Here is a 20,654-nt window from a genome sequence, read left to right on the forward strand (position 1 = left end):
TGAACAGTGTTTTGAACCCTGTTTTAAACAAATCAATGTTATTATGTAATATATCTATTTCTATATTAAAATGTCTAGATGAACATTGGACATTAATTAATACTAACCAATCGGGTCAGTCAATAAAACTATAAATAAATTTAAATAGAAAAATTGTATTACAAGTATCCCGTTTAGGATATAAATATATGATATATTATAATTATTATAAATTTTTAATTATAATTATAATTAATGATTATAATAATATAAGATTTCATTTCATTGACATATGCATTAAAATTAAGTTTGAATACGCTAAAATCTATAATTACATTCTCTATAGATAAGTTTACAGTACTAATGGAATATTCAAACAGTATGTGTTTAGCGTTGATAATGGTGACATTGTTTCCGAAATACGTATCCGCGACTTTTCTTTAATTTTTTGTGGCTTTGAGTTTAATATTTTTAATATTTTTTAGTTTTTTAAATTAATAATATTTTTAATATAGTTTTAATTTTACTTAACGGGTAATAGGTCAGACATAAAATTAATGTTTTTCACGAGGTACTTAGATCAAGGATGGTTTTTTGTACACGGCATTACTTTGTCATCTTGTCTTAAGACAGTTTGATTAGTTAATACATTAACTAATAGAACTTTAAAATCCTTTTAGACTGTTATTAAATGAAACCGATACAGGAATTATTATAAAAATTAAAACCGAAACTATACAGTGATGCAAACATTTATTTCGTATCCTAACCCTATTTAAATGTCTATAGAGTTACAGTAAAATCGCAACATTCAGATACACTCGCAAAACTTTTTCTGTATACATATTGACAATTTTCAACTAAATTTAAAAAAATGATAAACTTGTATAAATGATTTTTATTTTAAGACTATTTTAAGGGGTATTTTATTAAAATATGAATTTTACCATAAAATATAACGGTGTCTATTACAATTATTATTAAAAGTTAATAATTTAATAAATTAATGATGTTGACATTTGACAAACAAATCGTTATAACTCAATGAATAGTGTAAGAATATTTTTGTTATCAATATAATAAGTATAAAAAACAATCGCTATTGAATAGATAATATTTTACGAAAAAAAAAGGTTACAAATGAAGAATTTGAAATCAATTAATTTTTGTTAGATAACTTAAGAAAATGTTTCATAGGGCGGTCACAATAGACGTTTTAACAGATTGAATTATTTAAAAAAACTCAACACTCTTAANGTCACAATAGACGTTTTAACAGATTGAATTATTTAAAAAAACTCAACACTCTTAAACTAATATAATCTCAATCAACGTGATTTAAGATAAACGTTCTACACAATTTAATTCATTGATCGCTAACAGTAATTTATACTTACACAAAATTTTCAAATTATAATTTTCTAATTAATTATTAATACATTCAATTTAAATTTGAATTAAATTAAAAAACGCTACTAATTCGCCCACCTCGCTATGCGAAAATGTCAACTAGTTTATAATAAGTTAAGATCTTTGTATCAAGAGCTAAATACAATTTTATACTCTTGTAAAATAATTCGTGTTTGGATGACTTTACTTAAATTAACATCAGTTTTATGTGAACATAATGGCTAGAAATGGAATGTCATCAAATGTTTCGTGATAACCCTTTACAAGTTTAATTGTTCATCGATGAATTTCAAATCTTTATTTTTAAACAATAAAATAAGTTAATTTAAGTATAATACTCTCCTATAAGCATGCAGAAATACATAAACTTAGGACTATAAATAGTGTGTTTGGTAATTTTAAGGCGTAACTGAAATGTGGTAAATTTATGACTAATTGTATTCTGCTATCATAACTTTACCGTTATCTTGTGGCATATTATTACAATTTAATTTTCAATAAGGGTGATATTTGTATATTGTATTTGAATAATGAATAACCGTCAATATTGAAGAACGTGTGTAATATAAATATTATAAATTTAATTTTAAGTAAAAGATTTTAAACCACCAAAATATACTGCAAAATAAGGGTAATATTACTTCGTAGTTGCTCTATCTAAAGAAGAATAATCATCATGGTAGCTAAAAGAGCGGATATTGAAAAAAATCCGTTGAATTTTAGAAACTAGGAATATTAAGCAACTAGTCGTGTATTCTATCTACTATCTAACTATACCAAAATCATAAAATCATTACCACCTTACTTTATTTAATAACTAATTAAAGTATAATTTTGTACCTAATAAAAAATATAGCAATATAGATGAAAAGTTTTAAAATTTATTTTTTTTAAATTTAACATTTTCAAATTTTTCTATACTTTTTACATTAATTTATAATTTCTTGAAATATTGTTCATTACAGAGTACTAAAATATTATTTTGTATAATTTATAGCTCAAAAATATGTTTAACAAAAAATAATACTGAATTTAAAAAAAAGTCGTCTGAATTATTTGTTTTATTAATCGTTTTCTAATAGAATATATATATATATCATTATAAAAATTAGTACTATTTATTCATGAACAAGTAAAACAATTTTATTTTTTCAAATAGAAATTAAGTTGTACACTAAATAAAATTACTATTACAGTATCAGTATTTCAAAATTACAAATGCACCTCAGTATTTTCATTTTTTTGTATTTTACTCATTTAGGGGATACAAAAATGATATCCCAGAAATCTGTGAAAGATAGATATTTGGAATATGTCATTACTGTAATACAACATATTTGTGATCAAAAAGGATGGAATTCAATACAACATTTGCAGTTAAATCATGATGTGTATGGAAACATGACAATAAAAGATGCAATTTTACAAAAAGTTTNGGTAATATGACAATAAAAGATGCATTCTCAAACAAAGTTCACAAATACGATGTTTTAGATAAGTTTATTATTGTTGTTCATTTACTTAACTACAAGTATACAGAGGTATTAAGAAATTATGTCGAACTCGTCACTTTAAGCATAAAAGAGTGTGTAAAGTATTTAACAGATAATTTATTCAGAGAATTTATTGATTGTACCCAACTTATTGAAAATGAAGTGAAAAATTCCACGATTATGTTTGACAATTTGTACCATGTAATGACGTTTATGAGTTGTTTTGATACAAAATGGTTATTCCCGAAATTTAAAGGAATCCCAATCGTTATTGTAGAAGAAATTTATTTTGCTTATTATAATACAAATTCCATGAAAATTTCAGATCAATCATTCTTTATTGACCAGAATGGTAATTTTATATCTGAAAATGCGATTTCAGTACTTAAAAGTATTAAAAATTTTATCGATCAATTAAATGTAATGGTAGAATATCATGAAGTGAAAAATTATATTTTGGCTGAAATCCAAAAACGAGTGAACTATTATTTGATTTTCGAAGAGAAATATTTACATTACCAATCAATAAATGCTAATCGGACTGCTATCGATATCGTGTTAAATATGCTAGAGTCTTTTTGCGAGAACACCATAAAAAATGATTACGAAGACCTTGGATTTAAAGAAATACTTAACCCGCATTTATACAAGTAAATTATAAAATATTTATTTATCATTGTTTAATATCGGGCACAACATATCTCATTTTGTTTAAATTTTTCAAATTTGAGAGCCCATTGAAAAAGGTTCATTTAAGTATTTAAATTCTAATCTGTAGAAATTTTGGAGATTTGATAAAAATCATAAATATAATACTAATGCCTATCATAATAAATCTAGAGAAATATCAGACTGATAATCCTGATTCTATAGCTAATGTATTTCAGAATTTTTTATTATACTTTTGCACCAAATTCTAATTCCATAAATATCAAATCAAATAATATTAGTAATTTAGCTAAATGCCAATTTACTTTATATAATATGTTTCATAGATTTCGAATAATTAGTAATATTATTAAAAATTAAAAGTGATAGAAAAAGTCTAATTGCAGATTTGATAACATCGTGAAATGAAATGTATATATTTGATCCCAATGGAAATTTCTTGTAGACCAATGTAATAATTCATAAGTATCAATGATGTTCCATAGTTTGTTACAATTAAATGATGACCCGAATTCGGTCCTTGATTTAATTCTTGTCTTGGTTTTAAAAAATATCTGATATACATTAGCTTATTCAAACTATAAGTAATTTAATTTATCCATTTATTGAAACAGTCATGTATTAGTCCTGATGCCTGGAAAGTAAGTTATATCTTACCAATCTATGAAATTTTAAAATCGCATCTTAATTTTGAGTTATATACATATTTCAAAACTAAGTTTTTATTCAGATTAAATAAAGAAATTAGCCAAACCCCATTTTTCAAATTGTCTAATCTTGGTTTAATAAATGAACAGCATGGGTTTTGACAAAATATATCAACAAGTAGAAAGCAAGTGGACAGAATTTCCAATAGTCACCAATGTAATGCATTTATATAGATATAAATTAAACGTTTGATATTGTTGACTACAAAACTAGGATCTCTAAATTAGACTTAATTATTCTTTGTGGTTTATGGAAATTGGTGTTCTCTTATCTAGTAGGTATAAATCAAATTTTTCGGGAGTCCGATAGTTTCTATCAAATCATATTTTGTTATCTTTAATGTATCACAAGATGGAGATTTATTTCCTGTTTTTTTTTAATATTGATGCGCAGCTGAGAATGTATTAATTTTACATGATGTGTTTTTATTTTTGTGTCTGTTACTACTATTTTTTAGCTCTCATCGAACCGATTTCTTTCAACAATACGTCCAAAGATTTTTATCGTTTCCCGTAAATGGGGGAAATCCCCAAAAAAATCACTAATTTTCGTCATTTTTTCAATTTTTTTACTTAAAACTGCCATAATATTTTAGCTTCGATGCGAAGCTGAGAAGGTATTAATTTTACTATGATGTGTTTTTTTTTTTTATGTCTGTTGCCACTTTTTCTCAGCTCTCACTGGACCGAATTCTTTCAATAGTACGTCAAAAGATCACAAATCGTATCTAGTTGGAGACATTACTCTTAAAAATTCAAAAAATTCACTCGTTCCCCGAAAATGGGGGAAATATCCAAAAAAATTACAAATTTTAAAAATCGATAAAATTTGTCATTTTTTTCACTTTTTTTTCTTAAAACTTCCATAAATTTTTGATAAATAAACAAATTAGAATAATTTTTTTTCTACTAAAACCTTAGATATTTTCCTTTCGTTTGATATCATTTTATTGAAAATCTAACACTTAACCTGCTCATGGGGGTGGATTTAAAATAGCAACTTATTTACAAAAACTAACTTTTTCAACTTAATTTTTGAAAATGATCCGGAAATACTGCGTTTTTTAAACATATATCAAATTAAAGCTTATTTTATGTACTACAAAATGAAAAAAAATATTTGTCCCGACACTTTATCTTCTGCATGTAAACGGCTGCCGTAGTTAAAAAAACGCTATTTTTGCGTTAAAATTTTCGATTTTAAATTTTCAACTTAAAAATGCTATAACTTTTCAAAAAATGTATGTATCAGCACAATTTTTTTTTCTAAATATATTATAAGTATATCTTTCATTTGACATACTTTTTATTAAAATTGGACAAATTCCCTTTTTATAGGGGACGTTCAAAACTTGAAATATTGTAAAAAACATAGATCTTTTTCAACTGAACTTTTGAAAATGTTCCGGGAATACTGCGTCCTTTAAACATATATCTAATCAAAGGTTATGTTATATACTATCAAATTAAAAAAAATATTTGTCCCGACATCTTATCTTCTATGTGCAAATGGCTATCTAAAATTAAAAAAAAATGTAATGTTTGCGATAAAAATCATCTTTTATCGGGATGTTTTTTGTACTTAAAACTGCCATAACGTTTTCAAAAATCAACAAATTAACATAATTTTTTTTCTACTAAAACCTTAGATATTTTCCTTTCGTTTGATATCATTTTATTGAAAATCTAACACTTTACCTGCTCATGGGGGTGGATTTAAAATAGCAACTTATTTACAAAAACTAACTTTTTCAACTTAATTTTTGAAAATGATCCGGAAATACTGCGTTTTTTAAACATATATCAAATTAAAGCTTATTTTATCTTCTATGCGCAAATGGCTACCGTATTCAAAAATATGCTATTTTAACAAATTTTTTTTTTTAAATTAAACACTATCTACAGATTTGCATCGAAATGTTTTTTATGATAGAGATTTTAATCACTGTTAGATATCATCTATACTGGACCCAACTATGCCACGACCCCACTGTGCCGCCACCCCACTGTGCTGGGTTTTTATAAATGACAAAATCTATATATATATATTTTTTATAGATACAAGAGGTTTTTACCTATCAATTTGTGTATTTTTTTATAAATTTGACCCATTACATGCCCACAGGAAAATATATTATAAGTATAACTTATAATATATTTTAAATAAATATACATAATGAAATGCAAAAACAGTGTCACGATGATGTTCCGCAAGGAAGTTGAAAAATATATGTACTTGGTGCATCACTGGACCGGTTTGTGTCACCCGAGTTCACTCGGCGTCGCGCGACCTGTCGGACGAGGAGAGGTAGCTGTGTCGCAGTCGCCATCCAGCGGTAAAGCCGGAAGTACAATGCGACCGCGTCAATACATTTAATTGTTATAATTATATATTGTAAAATGCATTCTACATTCAAACATACAGCCCGCTCACCTCATTCCTTATCCTCGACATAGCTAAAGACTTAAGACAAAATAAAACTATGAACGATAACGAGCATGAGTAAATACCACCGGGCTCAGCAGTTCAAGCAAGAGACGTAAAATATATATATATATTTATTTAAAATGTAATCTATATAATTTTCAAAAGGTTATAATAGTTTAAATACAACATGATAAAAAATCAAAGCTTGTAATATTCCCGGAATATTTTAAAAAGGTTAATAAAAGGAAATACCTAAGGTGTTTATACACAAAAAAATTTTTTTCTCATTCATTTTGAATAAAGTAATGACAGTGTAATATAAAAAAATGTCGACAATTGCTGATTTTAAAACTAGGAATTATTTGAAAAATTTTCCCCATTTACGGAGAACGTAAGAATTACTTTTAATCATTGATGGCCATGTCTTTAACTAGATACGATTTTCAATTTTTGAACAAATCGTTAAAAAAGATCGAATAAATGAAAGCTAAGGAAAATAATGACATATTAATAAAAAAATAAAAATAAACACATTATAATAAAACTAATACCTACTCAGATTTGTATAGAAACCAAATGCACATTAAAAAACTTTTACTATGAATAAATGTAATGTGAGACGCAAGTGATGATGTTCAGTGAAAGTATAAGATTTTAAATAAATACATTTAAAATGATGATATTTTTCCTATTATTAAAGACTTTTTTAAAAAATTATAAAGAAGTCATTGTGACTGTTAGAATTCGGACTACGTAACTTAAACGGGAAAATCATTAGTGTTACAGAACTAGCAATTGATAAAAAGCAATTTAAGCTAGTTTAAAATTTTAAAGTTTAACTTTATATTTATTGTAAGATTCATGTAACTTTTATAAAAATCGGTGAGCTCATTACAGTGTTTTCTGAAGACTTATAAATTATAAAGATTAGATCGATGTTTGTTAAGTCGTTGACAAGCGATAACTTGTACAAGTGAAATGCTCGTACCTTATAAAACCTTATGATTTTTGAAGGGTAATAAGAGACATTTCTCAGCTCACCTTCGTAATATAATAATCATAGTAACTATTTTTAAAATAGTCTTCGATTAGACAGGTATAGTTTGTTGAAATACGAAAAAATTTTGTAAAATGTGTATAAATTTAGACAAAAGTAGGTCAAATTTGTATAAACTATGTATGACAACACTATCGTCAACATTTTTTATAAATTTGTCTAGTATTTTCAAGTGAAGTTGCAAATATACCGAAATTAAATTTAATTTAATCATTCGAGTAATTGTAATGTCATTTTCATGATTTTTTTGTAGAAGCTAATTACTCTCTATTATATGAAATAAAATGTTTCTAACTGGTTATTTCTTTATATAGGTGTGATTCATTATTTGTACCTCAATTTATTGATCCTGATTCACAAGAAAAGGGAATAGTAAATTTAAATATTCTTCTTAATGAGGGAAACTGGAATACTTTGAGTTATCTATATATAAATCATAACGGCCAAGACATAAGTTTAAGCCGAGTGCTTAGAGATCAAGCAAATAATAATAATTTTCATCTTAAAAAACAGTATATCACTCAACTATTAAAATGTAGATTTTATGACATTTTAAAAAATTTCACTACATATTTATCTGGAGTTTTAGACTTAAGTAAAAAACAAAAGAATAACTCAGACAAACTGAAAGATCTAAATTGTTATATTGAATGTGTGAATAATTTTTTTCTGATTATGAAAAGTGTTCAAGATTTATTAAATTATTTAAATACAGCAATGGAGAAATTAAAACAAGCATCAATATGGCATGAAAATGGAGCATTTTATTGCTTATCACCAATAAAAAAAATAATTGATAATATACTTGAGGTGATGAAAGAAAAAAATTTGTTGCGAGATGATTTTTCTGACTGTATATTAAATTTGGAAGAAGTAGCAAACAATTATATCGCTGACGTACACGATGTAAAATGCTTTATTCAATTAGAATTTAGACATGTAAGGGGAGTTCATGAAAGCCATTGTTTTTATCACGAAAAAGTCTTATTTACTAAACAATATGTTTTTAATATTAGTAAAAAAAAAACAATCTCAACAAATATTGCTCATTCTTCTACTAATCCTATTTCGAATTGTCAACAGGCTTGTACAGAATTATATTTGTTTTGTGAAAATTTCATCGGCAACGAATATAAAAATCTAGGGTTTGATAAAATTAATTAAAAATTGGTTGTCATTCTTAAATAATTTTATTTATGTCAAGATTATTCTATTAAACTCATTTTATGAATCATAGTTATTAGTATGCTAAATTGCTATAGGATTATTAATGTCTAAAATTTATCAAATACTGTTCGGTAGAATTAATCAGATTATAGGATAGCTAGTTATGCTCTGCTTTTAATTGTTGTACAAAATAATATTAACAATAAAAAATAAAAGCCTATAATATAAAATGAAATGCATATAAATTTAATGAACAGTGTTTTGAACCCTGTTTTAAACAAATCAATGTTATTATGTAATATATCTATTTCTATATTAAAATGTCTAGATGAACATTGGACATTAATTAATACTAACCAATCGGGTCAGTCAATAAAACTATAAATAAATTTAAATAGAAAAATTGTATTACAAGTATCCCGTTTAGGATATAAATATATGATATATTATAATTATTATAAATTTTTAATTATAATTATAATTAATGATTATAATAATATAAGATTTCATTTCATTGACATATGCATTAAAATTAAGTTTGAATACGCTAAAATCTATAATTACATTCTCTATAGATAAGTTTACAGTACTAATGGAATATTCAAACAGTATGTGTTTAGCGTTGATAATGGTGACATTGTTTCCGAAATACGTATCCGCGACTTTTCTTTAATTTTTTGTGGCTTTGAGTTTAATATTTTTAATATTTTTTAGTTTTTTAAATTAATAATATTTTTAATATAGTTTTAATTTTACTTAACGGGTAATAGGTCAGACATAAAATTAATGTTTTTCACGAGGTACTTAGATCAAGGATGGTTTTTTGTACACGGCATTACTTTGTCATCTTGTCTTAAGACAGTTTGATTAGTTAATACATTAACTAATAGAACTTTAAAATCCTTTTAGACTGTTATTAAATGAAACCGATACAGGAATTATTATAAAAATTAAAACCGAAACTATACAGTGATGCAAACATTTATTTCGTATCCTAACCCTATTTAAATGTCTATAGAGTTACAGTAAAATCGCAACATTCAGATACACTCGCAAAACTTTTTCTGTATACATATTGACAATTTTCAACTAAATTTAAAAAAATGATAAACTTGTATAAATGATTTTTATTTTAAGACTATTTTAAGGGGTATTTTATTAAAATATGAATTTTACCATAAAATATAACGGTGTCTATTACAATTATTATTAAAAGTTAATAATTTAATAAATTAATGATGTTGACATTTGACAAACAAATCGTTATAACTCAATGAATAGTGTAAGAATATTTTTGTTATCAATATAATAAGTATAAAAAACAATCGCTATTGAATAGATAATATTTTACGAAAAAAAAAGGTTACAAATGAAGAATTTGAAATCAATTAATTTTTGTTAGATAACTTAAGAAAATGTTTCATAGGGCGGTCACAATAGACGTTTTAACAGATTGAATTATTTAAAAAAACTCAACACTCTTAAACTAATATAATCTCAATCAACGTGATTTAAGATAAACGTTCTACACAATTTAATTCATTGATCGCTAACAGTAATTTATACTTACACAAAATTTTCAAATTATAATTTTCTAATTAATTATTAATACATTCAATTTAAATTTGAATTAAATTAAAAAACGCTACTAATTCGCCCACCTCGCTATGCGAAAATGTCAACTAGTTTATAATAAGTTAAGATCTTTGTATCAAGAGCTAAATACAATTTTATACTCTTGTAAAATAATTCGTGTTTGGATGACTTTACTTAAATTAACATCAGTTTTATGTGAACATAATGGCTAGAAATGGAATGTCATCAAATGTTTCGTGATAACCCTTTACAAGAATAATAACTTATAATTATAACCATTAAGTATAATACTCTCCTATAAGCATGCAGAAATACATAAAGTTAGGACTATAAATAGTGTGTTTGGTAATTTTAAGGCGTAATTGAGATGTGGTAACTTTATGACTAATTGTATTCTGCTATCATAACTTTACCGCTATCTTGTAGCATATTATTACAATTTAATTTTCTATAAGGATGATATTTATATATTGTATTTGAATAATGAATAACCGTTAATATTGAAGAACGTGTATAATATAGATATTATAAATTTAATTTTAAGTAAAGGATTTTATACCACCAAAATATACTGTTAAATAAGGGTAATATTACTTTGTAGCTGCTCTATCTATTATTTTTTGTTTTATTCATTCTCTATGGCAACTTGGCCGATCTCAAGTAGTTGGGATTAGGTCGAGAAAAAGAAGAATAATCATTATGGCACCTAAAAGAGCGGAATTTGGAATAAATCCGTTGTATTTTAGGAACTGGGAATATTAAACAACTAGTCGTTTATTCTATATACTATCTAACTATACCTAAATCATAAAATCATTACTACCTTAATTATATTTAATAACTAATTAAAATATAATTTTGTACCTAAGTTTTATAAATTATATTTTTAAAATTTAACATTTTCAAATTTGACACGGCCTGCGTCGCTTCGTTATACATGATGCCCTACTATGAATATTTGACTGACCAACACCGCGTGTTATATGCTACGGTGTAAAGTCCAGCAAATGCCGCACGGCCGACGACGACCCGCCGCAAATGGTGCGAGAGTCTTCCTCCCGTTGTGAAAGCGACAACGCCGACCAACCGAACCGCACCCGCGCACCGTCGCCTACAACGCTGCTAACCATTTTGCCGTTCAAGGATTACGACGGACATCGCGTCTTCGACGCCAGCAAAAGTGCCGCAATATTATGCAAAGATTATTATTACTGTGTTTATCTTTTCGGTTTGTTTTATTTTTATTAAAATAATGTGTTGTCGCTCATTTAATAAACGGCCCACGGGTCTCTACCCTCAAAACCAGTGTCGACCACATTTTTGCGACGTAAATTGTGTCAAATTTTTGTATACTTTGTACATTAATATATCATTTCTTAAAATATTGTTCATTACAAAGTACTAAAATATTAATTTGTATAATTTATAGCTCAAAAATATGTTTAACAAAAAAAAAATACTGAATTCTAAAAAAAGGTCGTCTGAATTATTTGTTTTATTGTTCGTTTTCTAATAGAATATATATATATCATTATAAAAATTAGTACTATTTATTCATGAACAAGACAAAGAATTTTATTTTTCCTTAAGAAATTAAGTGTTACACTAAAAAAAAATTACTATTACAGTATCTGTTTTACAATATTTATTAGAAATGCAGCTCAGTATATTTATTTTTTTGTATTTTACTCATTTAGGGAATACAAAAACTATATACCCAAAATCTGTGAAAGATAGATATTTAGGATATGTCATTACTGTAATACAACATATTTGTGATCAAAAAGGATGGAATTCAATGCAAAATTTGCAGTTAAATCATGATGAGTATGGTAATATGACAATAAAAGATGCATTCTCAAACAAAGTTCACAAATACGATGTTTTAGATAAGTTTATTATTGTTGTTCATTTACTTAACTACAAGTATACAGAGGTATTAAGAAATTATGTCGAACTCGTCACTTTAAGCATAAAAGAGTGTGTAAAGTATTTAACAGATAATTTATTCAGAGAATTTATTGATTGTACCCAACTTATTGAAAATGAAGTGAAAAATTCCACGATTATGTTTGACAATTTGTACCATGTAATGACGTTTATGAGTTGTTTTGATACAAAATGGTTATTCCCGAAATTTAAAGGAATCCCAATCGTTATTGTAGAAGAAATTTATTTTGCTTATTATAATACAAATACCATGAAAATTTCAGATAAATCATTCTTTATTGACCAGAATGGTAATTTTATACCTGAAAATGGGATTTCAGTACTTAAAAGTATTAATAATTTTATCGATCAATTAAATGTAATGGTAGAATATCATGAAGTGAAAAAGTATATTTTGGCTGAAATCCCAAAACGAGTGAACTATTATTTGATTTTTGAAGAGAAATATTATCATTATAAATCACGAAATGCTAATCGGACTGCTATCGATATCGTGTTAAATATGCTAGAGTCTTTTTGCGAGCTCACCATAAAAAATGATTACGAAAACCTTGGATTTAAAGAAATACTTAACCCGCATTTATACAAGTAAATTATAAAATATTTATTTATCATTGTTTAATATCGGGCACAACATTTCTCATTTTGTTTAAATTTTTCAAATTTGAGAGCCCATTGAAAAAGGTTCATTTAAGTATTTAAATTCTAATCTGTAGAAATTTTGGAGATTTGATAAAAATCATAAATATAATACTAATGCCTATCATAATAAATCTAGAGAAATATCAGACTGATAATCCTGATTCTATAGCTAATGTATTTCAGAATTTTTTATTATACTTTTGCACCAAATTCTAATTCCATAAATATCAAATCAAATAATATTAGTAATTTAGCTAAATGCCAATTTACTTTATATAATATGTTTCATAGATTTCGAATAATTAGTAATATTATTAAAAATTAAAAGTGATAGAAAAAGTCTAATTGCAGATTTGATAACATCGTGAAATGAAATGTATATATTTGATCCCAATGGAAATTTCTTGTAGACCAATGTAATAATTCATAAGTATCAATGATGTTCCATAGTTTGTTACAATTAAATGATGACCCGAATTCGGTCCTTGATTTAATTCTTGTCTTGGTTTTAAAAAATATCTGATATACATTAGCTTATTCAAACTATAAGTAATTTAATTTATCCATTTATTGAAACAGTCATGTATTAGTCCTGATGCCTGGAAAGTAAGTTATATCTTACCAATCTATGAAATTTTAAAATCGCATCTTAATTTTGAGTTATATACATATTTCAAAACTAAGTTTTTATTCAGATTAAATAAAGAAATTAGCCAAACCCCATTTTTCAAATTGTCTAATCTTGGTTTAATAAATGAACAGCATGGGTTTTGACAAAATATATCAACAAGTAGAAAGCAAGTGGACAGAATTTCCAATAGTCACCAATGTAATGCATTTATATAGATATAAATTAAACGTTTGATATTGTTGACTACAAAACTAGGATCTCTAAATTAGACTTAATTATTCTTTGTGGTTTATGGAAATTGGTGTTCTCTTATCTAGTAGGTATAAATCAAATTTTTCGGGAGTCCGATAGTTTCTATCAAATCATATTTTGTTATCTTTAATGTATCACAAGATGGAGATTTATTTCCTGTTTTTTTTTAATATTGATGCGCAGCTGAGAATGTATTAATTTTACATGATGTGTTTTTATTTTTATGTCTGTTACTACTATTTTTTAGCTCTCATCGAACCGATTTCTTTCAACAATACGTCCAAAGATTTTTATCGTTTCCCGTAAATGGGGGAAATCTCTAAAAAATCGCTAATTTTCGACATTTTTAAAATTTTTGTACTTAAAACTGCCATAACATTTTTATAAATGACAAAATCTATATATATATTTTTTGTATAGATACAAGAGGTTTTTACCTATCAATTTGTGTATTTTTTATAAATTTGACCCATTACATGCCCATAGGAAGGGATTCAAAATGACAACTTTTTCAACTTAACTTTTGTAAGTGTTCCGGAAACACTGATACTTTTATATTTATCATAAATTAAAGCTTTGTTATAGAAAAAAAAACTTTCGGATAATGATTTGTTTTAATGATGAAAACTAACATCAAAGTTAATAAAATAATAAGATTTTTGTAAAAAAATTCTTTTTTATATTTTAAATTTTATAATGCTATAACTGTTTGAAAAATGTATGGATCATTATAATTTTTTTATCATAAGTACCATTTATATTCTTCTTTTCAATCGGACTCTTTCCCTTTATATATTATATTCATATATTACACTTATAAATCATAAAACTTGTAATGAGGATATAAATAAGGAAATAGGAGATTATGTTGTTTTTGGAATAATCCCCCAATTTGTTAAAATTAAATACTATCTATAGTCGGCCAATACATTGACGTAGCACAATAAAAGAAAGAAAATAGGTGTAAAATGTAATTGTGATGTGTACGAAGATGAAGATGAGGATGTGGTGCCTGCTGTCTAGGTATTCACGTGCGTGTTGTCGTACCGCAGTCACCGTGTTAGGCTGACACTCCGGGTTAGTTGTGAGTGTCGATAGGCTGTTATTATAGGAAGGGAATAAGGGTAACACTTAGGTATGAGGTTCAGACGAAGTGTAAGACACAAATACTTTGGGTTTAGGAGAGGGTAATGAAGTACGAGTTGCAGACGAAGTGCAAGACACAAGTAGTTCAAAGAGAGAACGGGGTAGCCGAGTACGATGTGGAGACGAAGTGCAAGACACAAATACTCTGAAATGTTGTGGAAGAGAGTAGATAGGTTAAAAAGGAAAAAAACAAAGACTTTACTTTAAGCAGTAAGCCGGACAGCGACAACCGAGTACTGAGACTGATGAATGACACAAGGCACTGGAGTCGACTGACCACAATGGTCAGGTCTTTTGGGTTTTTATAATAATTAGAACTATTGCCAATTTGGCAATAAATATTATTTCTTAATTCATCAGTCTCGCGAAGCGGATTTTATTCGCTTATTTATTATTTTATTAAAATAATTCTCACAATAATGGTAACGTAACACCATCACAACATTTAACACTTTTTTCTGGAAAATTAATTTTACGACTTTAATTCTGTCACTTTTCCTAACTACTACTACTACTTTACTTTTCATCTTCTTATTCATTATTATTCCTTCATGATTCTTTGTATTTGACTTACTTAAATATATTTTTCTATAACCCTTACCCATTTGTCTTGTTTTCTCTCCCTTCCACTTAGTTTTCTGTACACAACATATGTTAACATTTCTACTTCTACCAGTTAATTTTCAACATTCCATGTACCTATTCTTACTTGCAACTATCTTTCTCCCTTATACACTAGTACAGCCTAGAATTGAGTGATGTTGACCCTACACCGTTGTCACTACAAGCGTTGGGTAGAACTGTACACATGACAGGTGAAACAGTTACCGCATAAGTTGTTCGTCTGGTATCAAACACTTTATTCCTTAGGCTTTCTCCGTTTCTAACTACTTTATTTTCTCTTACCTGTAGTCTCCGCGTACATCTGAGATGGGACAATCTACTAAAGTTTTGTTTAGGACTCCTCATACTTTTTGACAAAATTTTACGCCGGCTGTCGACCTGACGCAACATCATTAGTAATCTCTTACGACTGGCAAAGGGGACGTTGAAGTATTCTTGTACCCTTTCATCAGGACATCGAACACTCAATATTTTTAAATTATTAATTTTTTTATTTTAGTTTTTAACAATTTTTAATCTCAACATAAGAAACACTTCGATGAATAGCTGTAGATTAATTTTTAAAAGAAATTGTCGGACATCTCTTAAAAAAACATAAACTCCTATTTTCTTTATCAGAGCATTTTATTACATTAGTCATATATTATAAGTTGTTATATACAGGGATACTTTTAATGTTGAACACTCGATTTCTCTTAAAATATCAATTATATTAAAACAATTTTTATTATTATTTAAATTTATATATTTCCTCGATTTATTAATTTTTAAGTTTGTAACGTGACAAAATGTGAATTTTATATCTATTATTATTTCATATGGTATAAATAAATTTACTGTTTTGCTTTGCTAATGGGTGGGCGTATTTTATATCCGGCCGTGTAATCAGAAAACTGTGCTGTTACTGTCAAGGAGAACGCTATACACACAATAGTCTTTATCAATTTAATGATCGTTCCCTATATGACACATACACTTGACGCCACTGTCAATACCTGTATAATTTTAATATTGTTCTATATTTTTATCTTCTTTATATTCTGTAAATTGTTAAGCCGATACCCTCTCCTAAACGTGATCGTCGTCGTCGGTGTGTCTCGCCCGGAATATACGCTCTCTTCCCTTTGAACCACCGTCGTGGTATTTTTCTGTGTGCGTTCAGCCAACATTATTTTTTTTTTCGTGTGTAAATTTTTTTTTAATGACGTGAATTAACATCAACAAGGTGTCGGTCATTTCCGGGGCCGAGATCCCCATCTTAGGATGAGTCCCATCTGGGACTGGGTATCATATTGTTTTCATTTTATTGAATATAATGTTTTGAGCCTTATTCTGTTTTAAATTTATTCTTTTATGAAATGTATATATATTTTGAGCAAGTATTGATATTTATAAGATTATTGGTCAGTGGTGTGTCATCTATACTTCATACATATATATATATTATTCCCGCAGTGCCCAAGTACGGTCCGGTCGGCACGATTACAAAAATTATCCGCTATGTACTATCTAAAAGCTGTAGGTTAAAATTTTTTTATCTTAATAATTGTTTTATTAGCATTTTTTACATTAACATTAACATTAGCTTTAATTTTATATATGTTGAAAGCTTGTAATATTCCCGGAATATTTTAAAAAGGTTAATAAAAGGAAATACCTAAGGTGTTTATACAAAAAAAAATTGTTTTCCTCATTCATTTTGAATAAAGTTATGACAGCATTAAGTAAAAAAAATGTTGACAGTTGCCGATTTTAAAACTAGGAATTATTTGAAAAATTTTCCCCATTTACGGAGAACGTAAGAATTACTTTTAATCATTGATGGCCATGTCTTTAACTAGATACGATTTTCAATTTTTGAACAAATCGTTGAAAAAGATCGAATAAATGAAAGCTGAGGAAAATAATGACAGATAAATAAAAAAATAAAAATAAACACATCATAATAAAATTCATCTTAGGATCTACGTAACCTAAGCAGGAAAATCATTAGTGTTACAGAACTAGCAATTGATAAAAAGCAATTTAAGCTAGTTTAAAATTTTAAAGTTTAACTTTATATTTATTGTAAGATTCATGTAACTTTTATAAAAATCGGTGAGCTCATTACAGTGTTTTCTGAAGACTTATAAATTATAAAGATTAGATCGATGTTTGTTAAGTCGTTGACAAGCGATAACTTGTACAAGTGAAATGCTCGTACCTTATAAAACCTTATGATTTTTGAAGGGTAATAAGAGACATTTCTCAGCTCACCTTCGTAATATAATAATCATAGTAACTATTTTTAAAATAGTCTTCGATTAGACAGGTATAGTTTGTTGAAATACGAAAAAATTTTGTAAAATGTGTATAAATTTAGACAAAAGTAGGTCAAATTTGTATAAACTATGTATGACAACACTATCGTCAACATTTTTTATAAATTTGTCTAGTATTTTCAAGTGAAGTTGCAAATATACCGAAATTAAATTTAATTTAATCATTCGAGTAATTGTAATGTCATTTTCATGATTTTTTTGTAGAAGCTAATTACTCTCTATTATATGAAATAAAATGTTTCTAACTGGTTATTTCTTTATATAGGTGTGATTCATTATTTGTACCTCAATTTATTGATCCTGATTCACAAGAAAAGGGAATAGTAAATTTAAATATTCTTCTTAATGAGGGAAACTGGAATACTTTGAGTTATCTATATATAAATCATAACGGCCAAGACATAAGTTTAAGCCGAGTGCTTAGAGATCAAGCAAATAATAATAATTTTCATCTTAAAAAACAGTATATCACTCAACTATTAAGATGTAGATTTTTTGACATATTAAAAAATTTCACTACACTTTTATCTGGAGTTATAGACTTAAGTAACAAAGAAAAGAATAACTCAGACAAATTGGAAGATCTAAATTGTTATATTGAATGCGTAAGTAATTTTTTTCGGATTATGAAAAAGGTTCAAGATTTATTAAATTATTTAAACATAGCAATGGAGAAATTAAAACAAGCATCAATATGGCATGAAAATGGAGCATTTTATTGCTTATCACCAATAAAAAAAATAATTGATAATATACTTGAGGTGATGAAGAAAAATAATTTGTTGCGAGATGATTTTTCTGACTGTATATTAGATTTGGAAGAAGTAGCAAACAATTATCTTGCAGACGCGCAAAATGTAAGATTCTGTATTCAATCAAACTTAAAAAATGCAAGGCGAGTTCATGATAGCCATTGTTTTTATCACGAAAAAGTCTTATTTACTAAACAATATGTTTTTGATATTAGTCAAAAAAAAACAATCTCAACAAATATTGCTCATTCTTCTACTAATCCCATTTCCATTTGTCAACAGGCTTGTGCAGAATTATATATGTTTTGTGAAGATTTCATCAGTAACGAATATAAAAATCTAGGGTTTGATAAAATTAATTAAAAAATTGGTTGTCATTCTTAAATAATTTTATTTATGTCAAGATTATTCTATTAAACTCATTTTATGAATCATAGTTATTAGTATGCTAAATTGCTATAGGATTATTAATGTCTAAAATTTATCAAATACTGTTCGGTAGAATTAATCAGATTATAGGATAGCTAGTTATGCTCTGCTTTTCATTGTTGTACAAAATAATATTAACAATAAAAAATAAAAGCCTATAATATAAAATGAAATGCATATAAATTTACTGAACAGTGAACAAATATCTATTTCTATATTAATATGCCTAGATGAACATTTGATATTAATTAATACTAACCAATCGGTTAGTATCAAATCGGTTAATAAAACTATAAATAAATTTAAATAGAAAAATTGTATTACAAGTATCCCGTTAGACGTGTATGAATACTTTTTTTAACCATATAATAAGTAAAATCCCCAGCATTGTGGGATCGCAGCAAAATGGTGACATTGCATAGTTGGGCTCAGTATTGATTTAATTTGACAGTAATTAAAATCACTATCATAAAAAACGCTTTAAGGCAAATATGATGATAGTGTTTAATTATAAAAATTGGTGGAAAAATTGAAGGATTTAATGCAATATTTTTCAAAAATAAATTGTTTGTTACTTATTAATTAATTTATTATTCTACAAAGAATTTTCATCTTAGCCAAAAATATACTTTTCTAAACCCATTTTTGAGCCAATTTCAAATCTTCAATGACAGTTTCGCATATGGTCTGAAAAATAACAAAATCCTTCTAATTAATATAACAAATATTTTTGTTTGATTTTTAGGTAACGTATGAATAATCTATAAATATATTTTAATTATAAATAAGTTGAAAAAGTTCTACTTTCTATATGCATTTTTAAGTTTTGAACCACCCCTGTATAAAAGGGTAATGGCCCGATTTAAAAAAATGTATATCGAATAAAGAGTATATAACTAATATTACTCTTAAAAAAATTGTATTGATTCAAAATTTTTTCAAAAAGTTATAGAAATATTAAGTTAAAAAGTAAAATATAAAATCAAGAATTTTAACACAAAAATAGTATACGATAGCAATTTTCACTGTGAAGACAAAATAAAGTCCGAAATTTTTTTTTTCATAATAAAGTATATTACATTAGCTTTAAATTAAGATATATATAAAAGTGTCAGTATTTTTGGAACAGTTTCAAAAATTAAGTTAAAAGAGTTAATTTTTTGTTAAAAAGTTGTCATTTTGTTACCCATCCTGTGGGCAGGTTAAAAAAAAAAATGACCAAATGATAGATGAATACTTAATATACATATTTAAGAAAATATTATATTGATCTATACATTTTTTAAAAGGTTTTCAAAATTAGAAGTTTTTAGTAAAAAAAATTATAAAATGTCGAAAATTACCGATTGTAAAATTTGTAATTTAATTGGAGATTTCCCAGTCTTTACGGGGAATGATTGA

The 20,654-nt window shown here is 26.4% G+C and overlaps 1 protein-coding gene across 3 annotated transcripts in view; it reads left to right on the plus strand.

Moving 5' to 3' along the window:
• Positions 1-19,400, plus strand: part of LOC126907272 (uncharacterized) — a 26,417-nt gene extending 7,017 nt beyond the window's left edge. The window contains exons 1-2 of one of the 3 annotated variants that reach the window (XM_050688421.1): positions 12,076-13,044; positions 18,338-19,384. In XM_050688421.1, the coding sequence (XP_050544378.1) occupies positions 12,161-13,044; positions 18,338-19,187 (1,734 nt within the window). In that variant the 5' untranslated portion in view covers positions 12,076-12,160 and the 3' untranslated portion in view covers positions 19,188-19,384. Of the gene's footprint in view, positions 1-8,057; positions 9,164-12,075; positions 13,045-18,337 lie in introns of those variants that run through there. The other 2 variants (XM_050688425.1, XM_050688424.1) reach the window with 2 other exon arrangements.
• Positions 19,401-20,654: the final 1,254 nt, after the last annotated feature.

Source organism: Daktulosphaira vitifoliae, unplaced genomic scaffold (assembly GCF_025091365.1).
Source record: "Daktulosphaira vitifoliae isolate Bord-2020 unplaced genomic scaffold, ASM2509136v1 Scaffold_5, whole genome shotgun sequence".
Lineage (NCBI taxonomy): Eukaryota > Metazoa > Arthropoda > Insecta > Hemiptera > Phylloxeridae > Daktulosphaira > Daktulosphaira vitifoliae.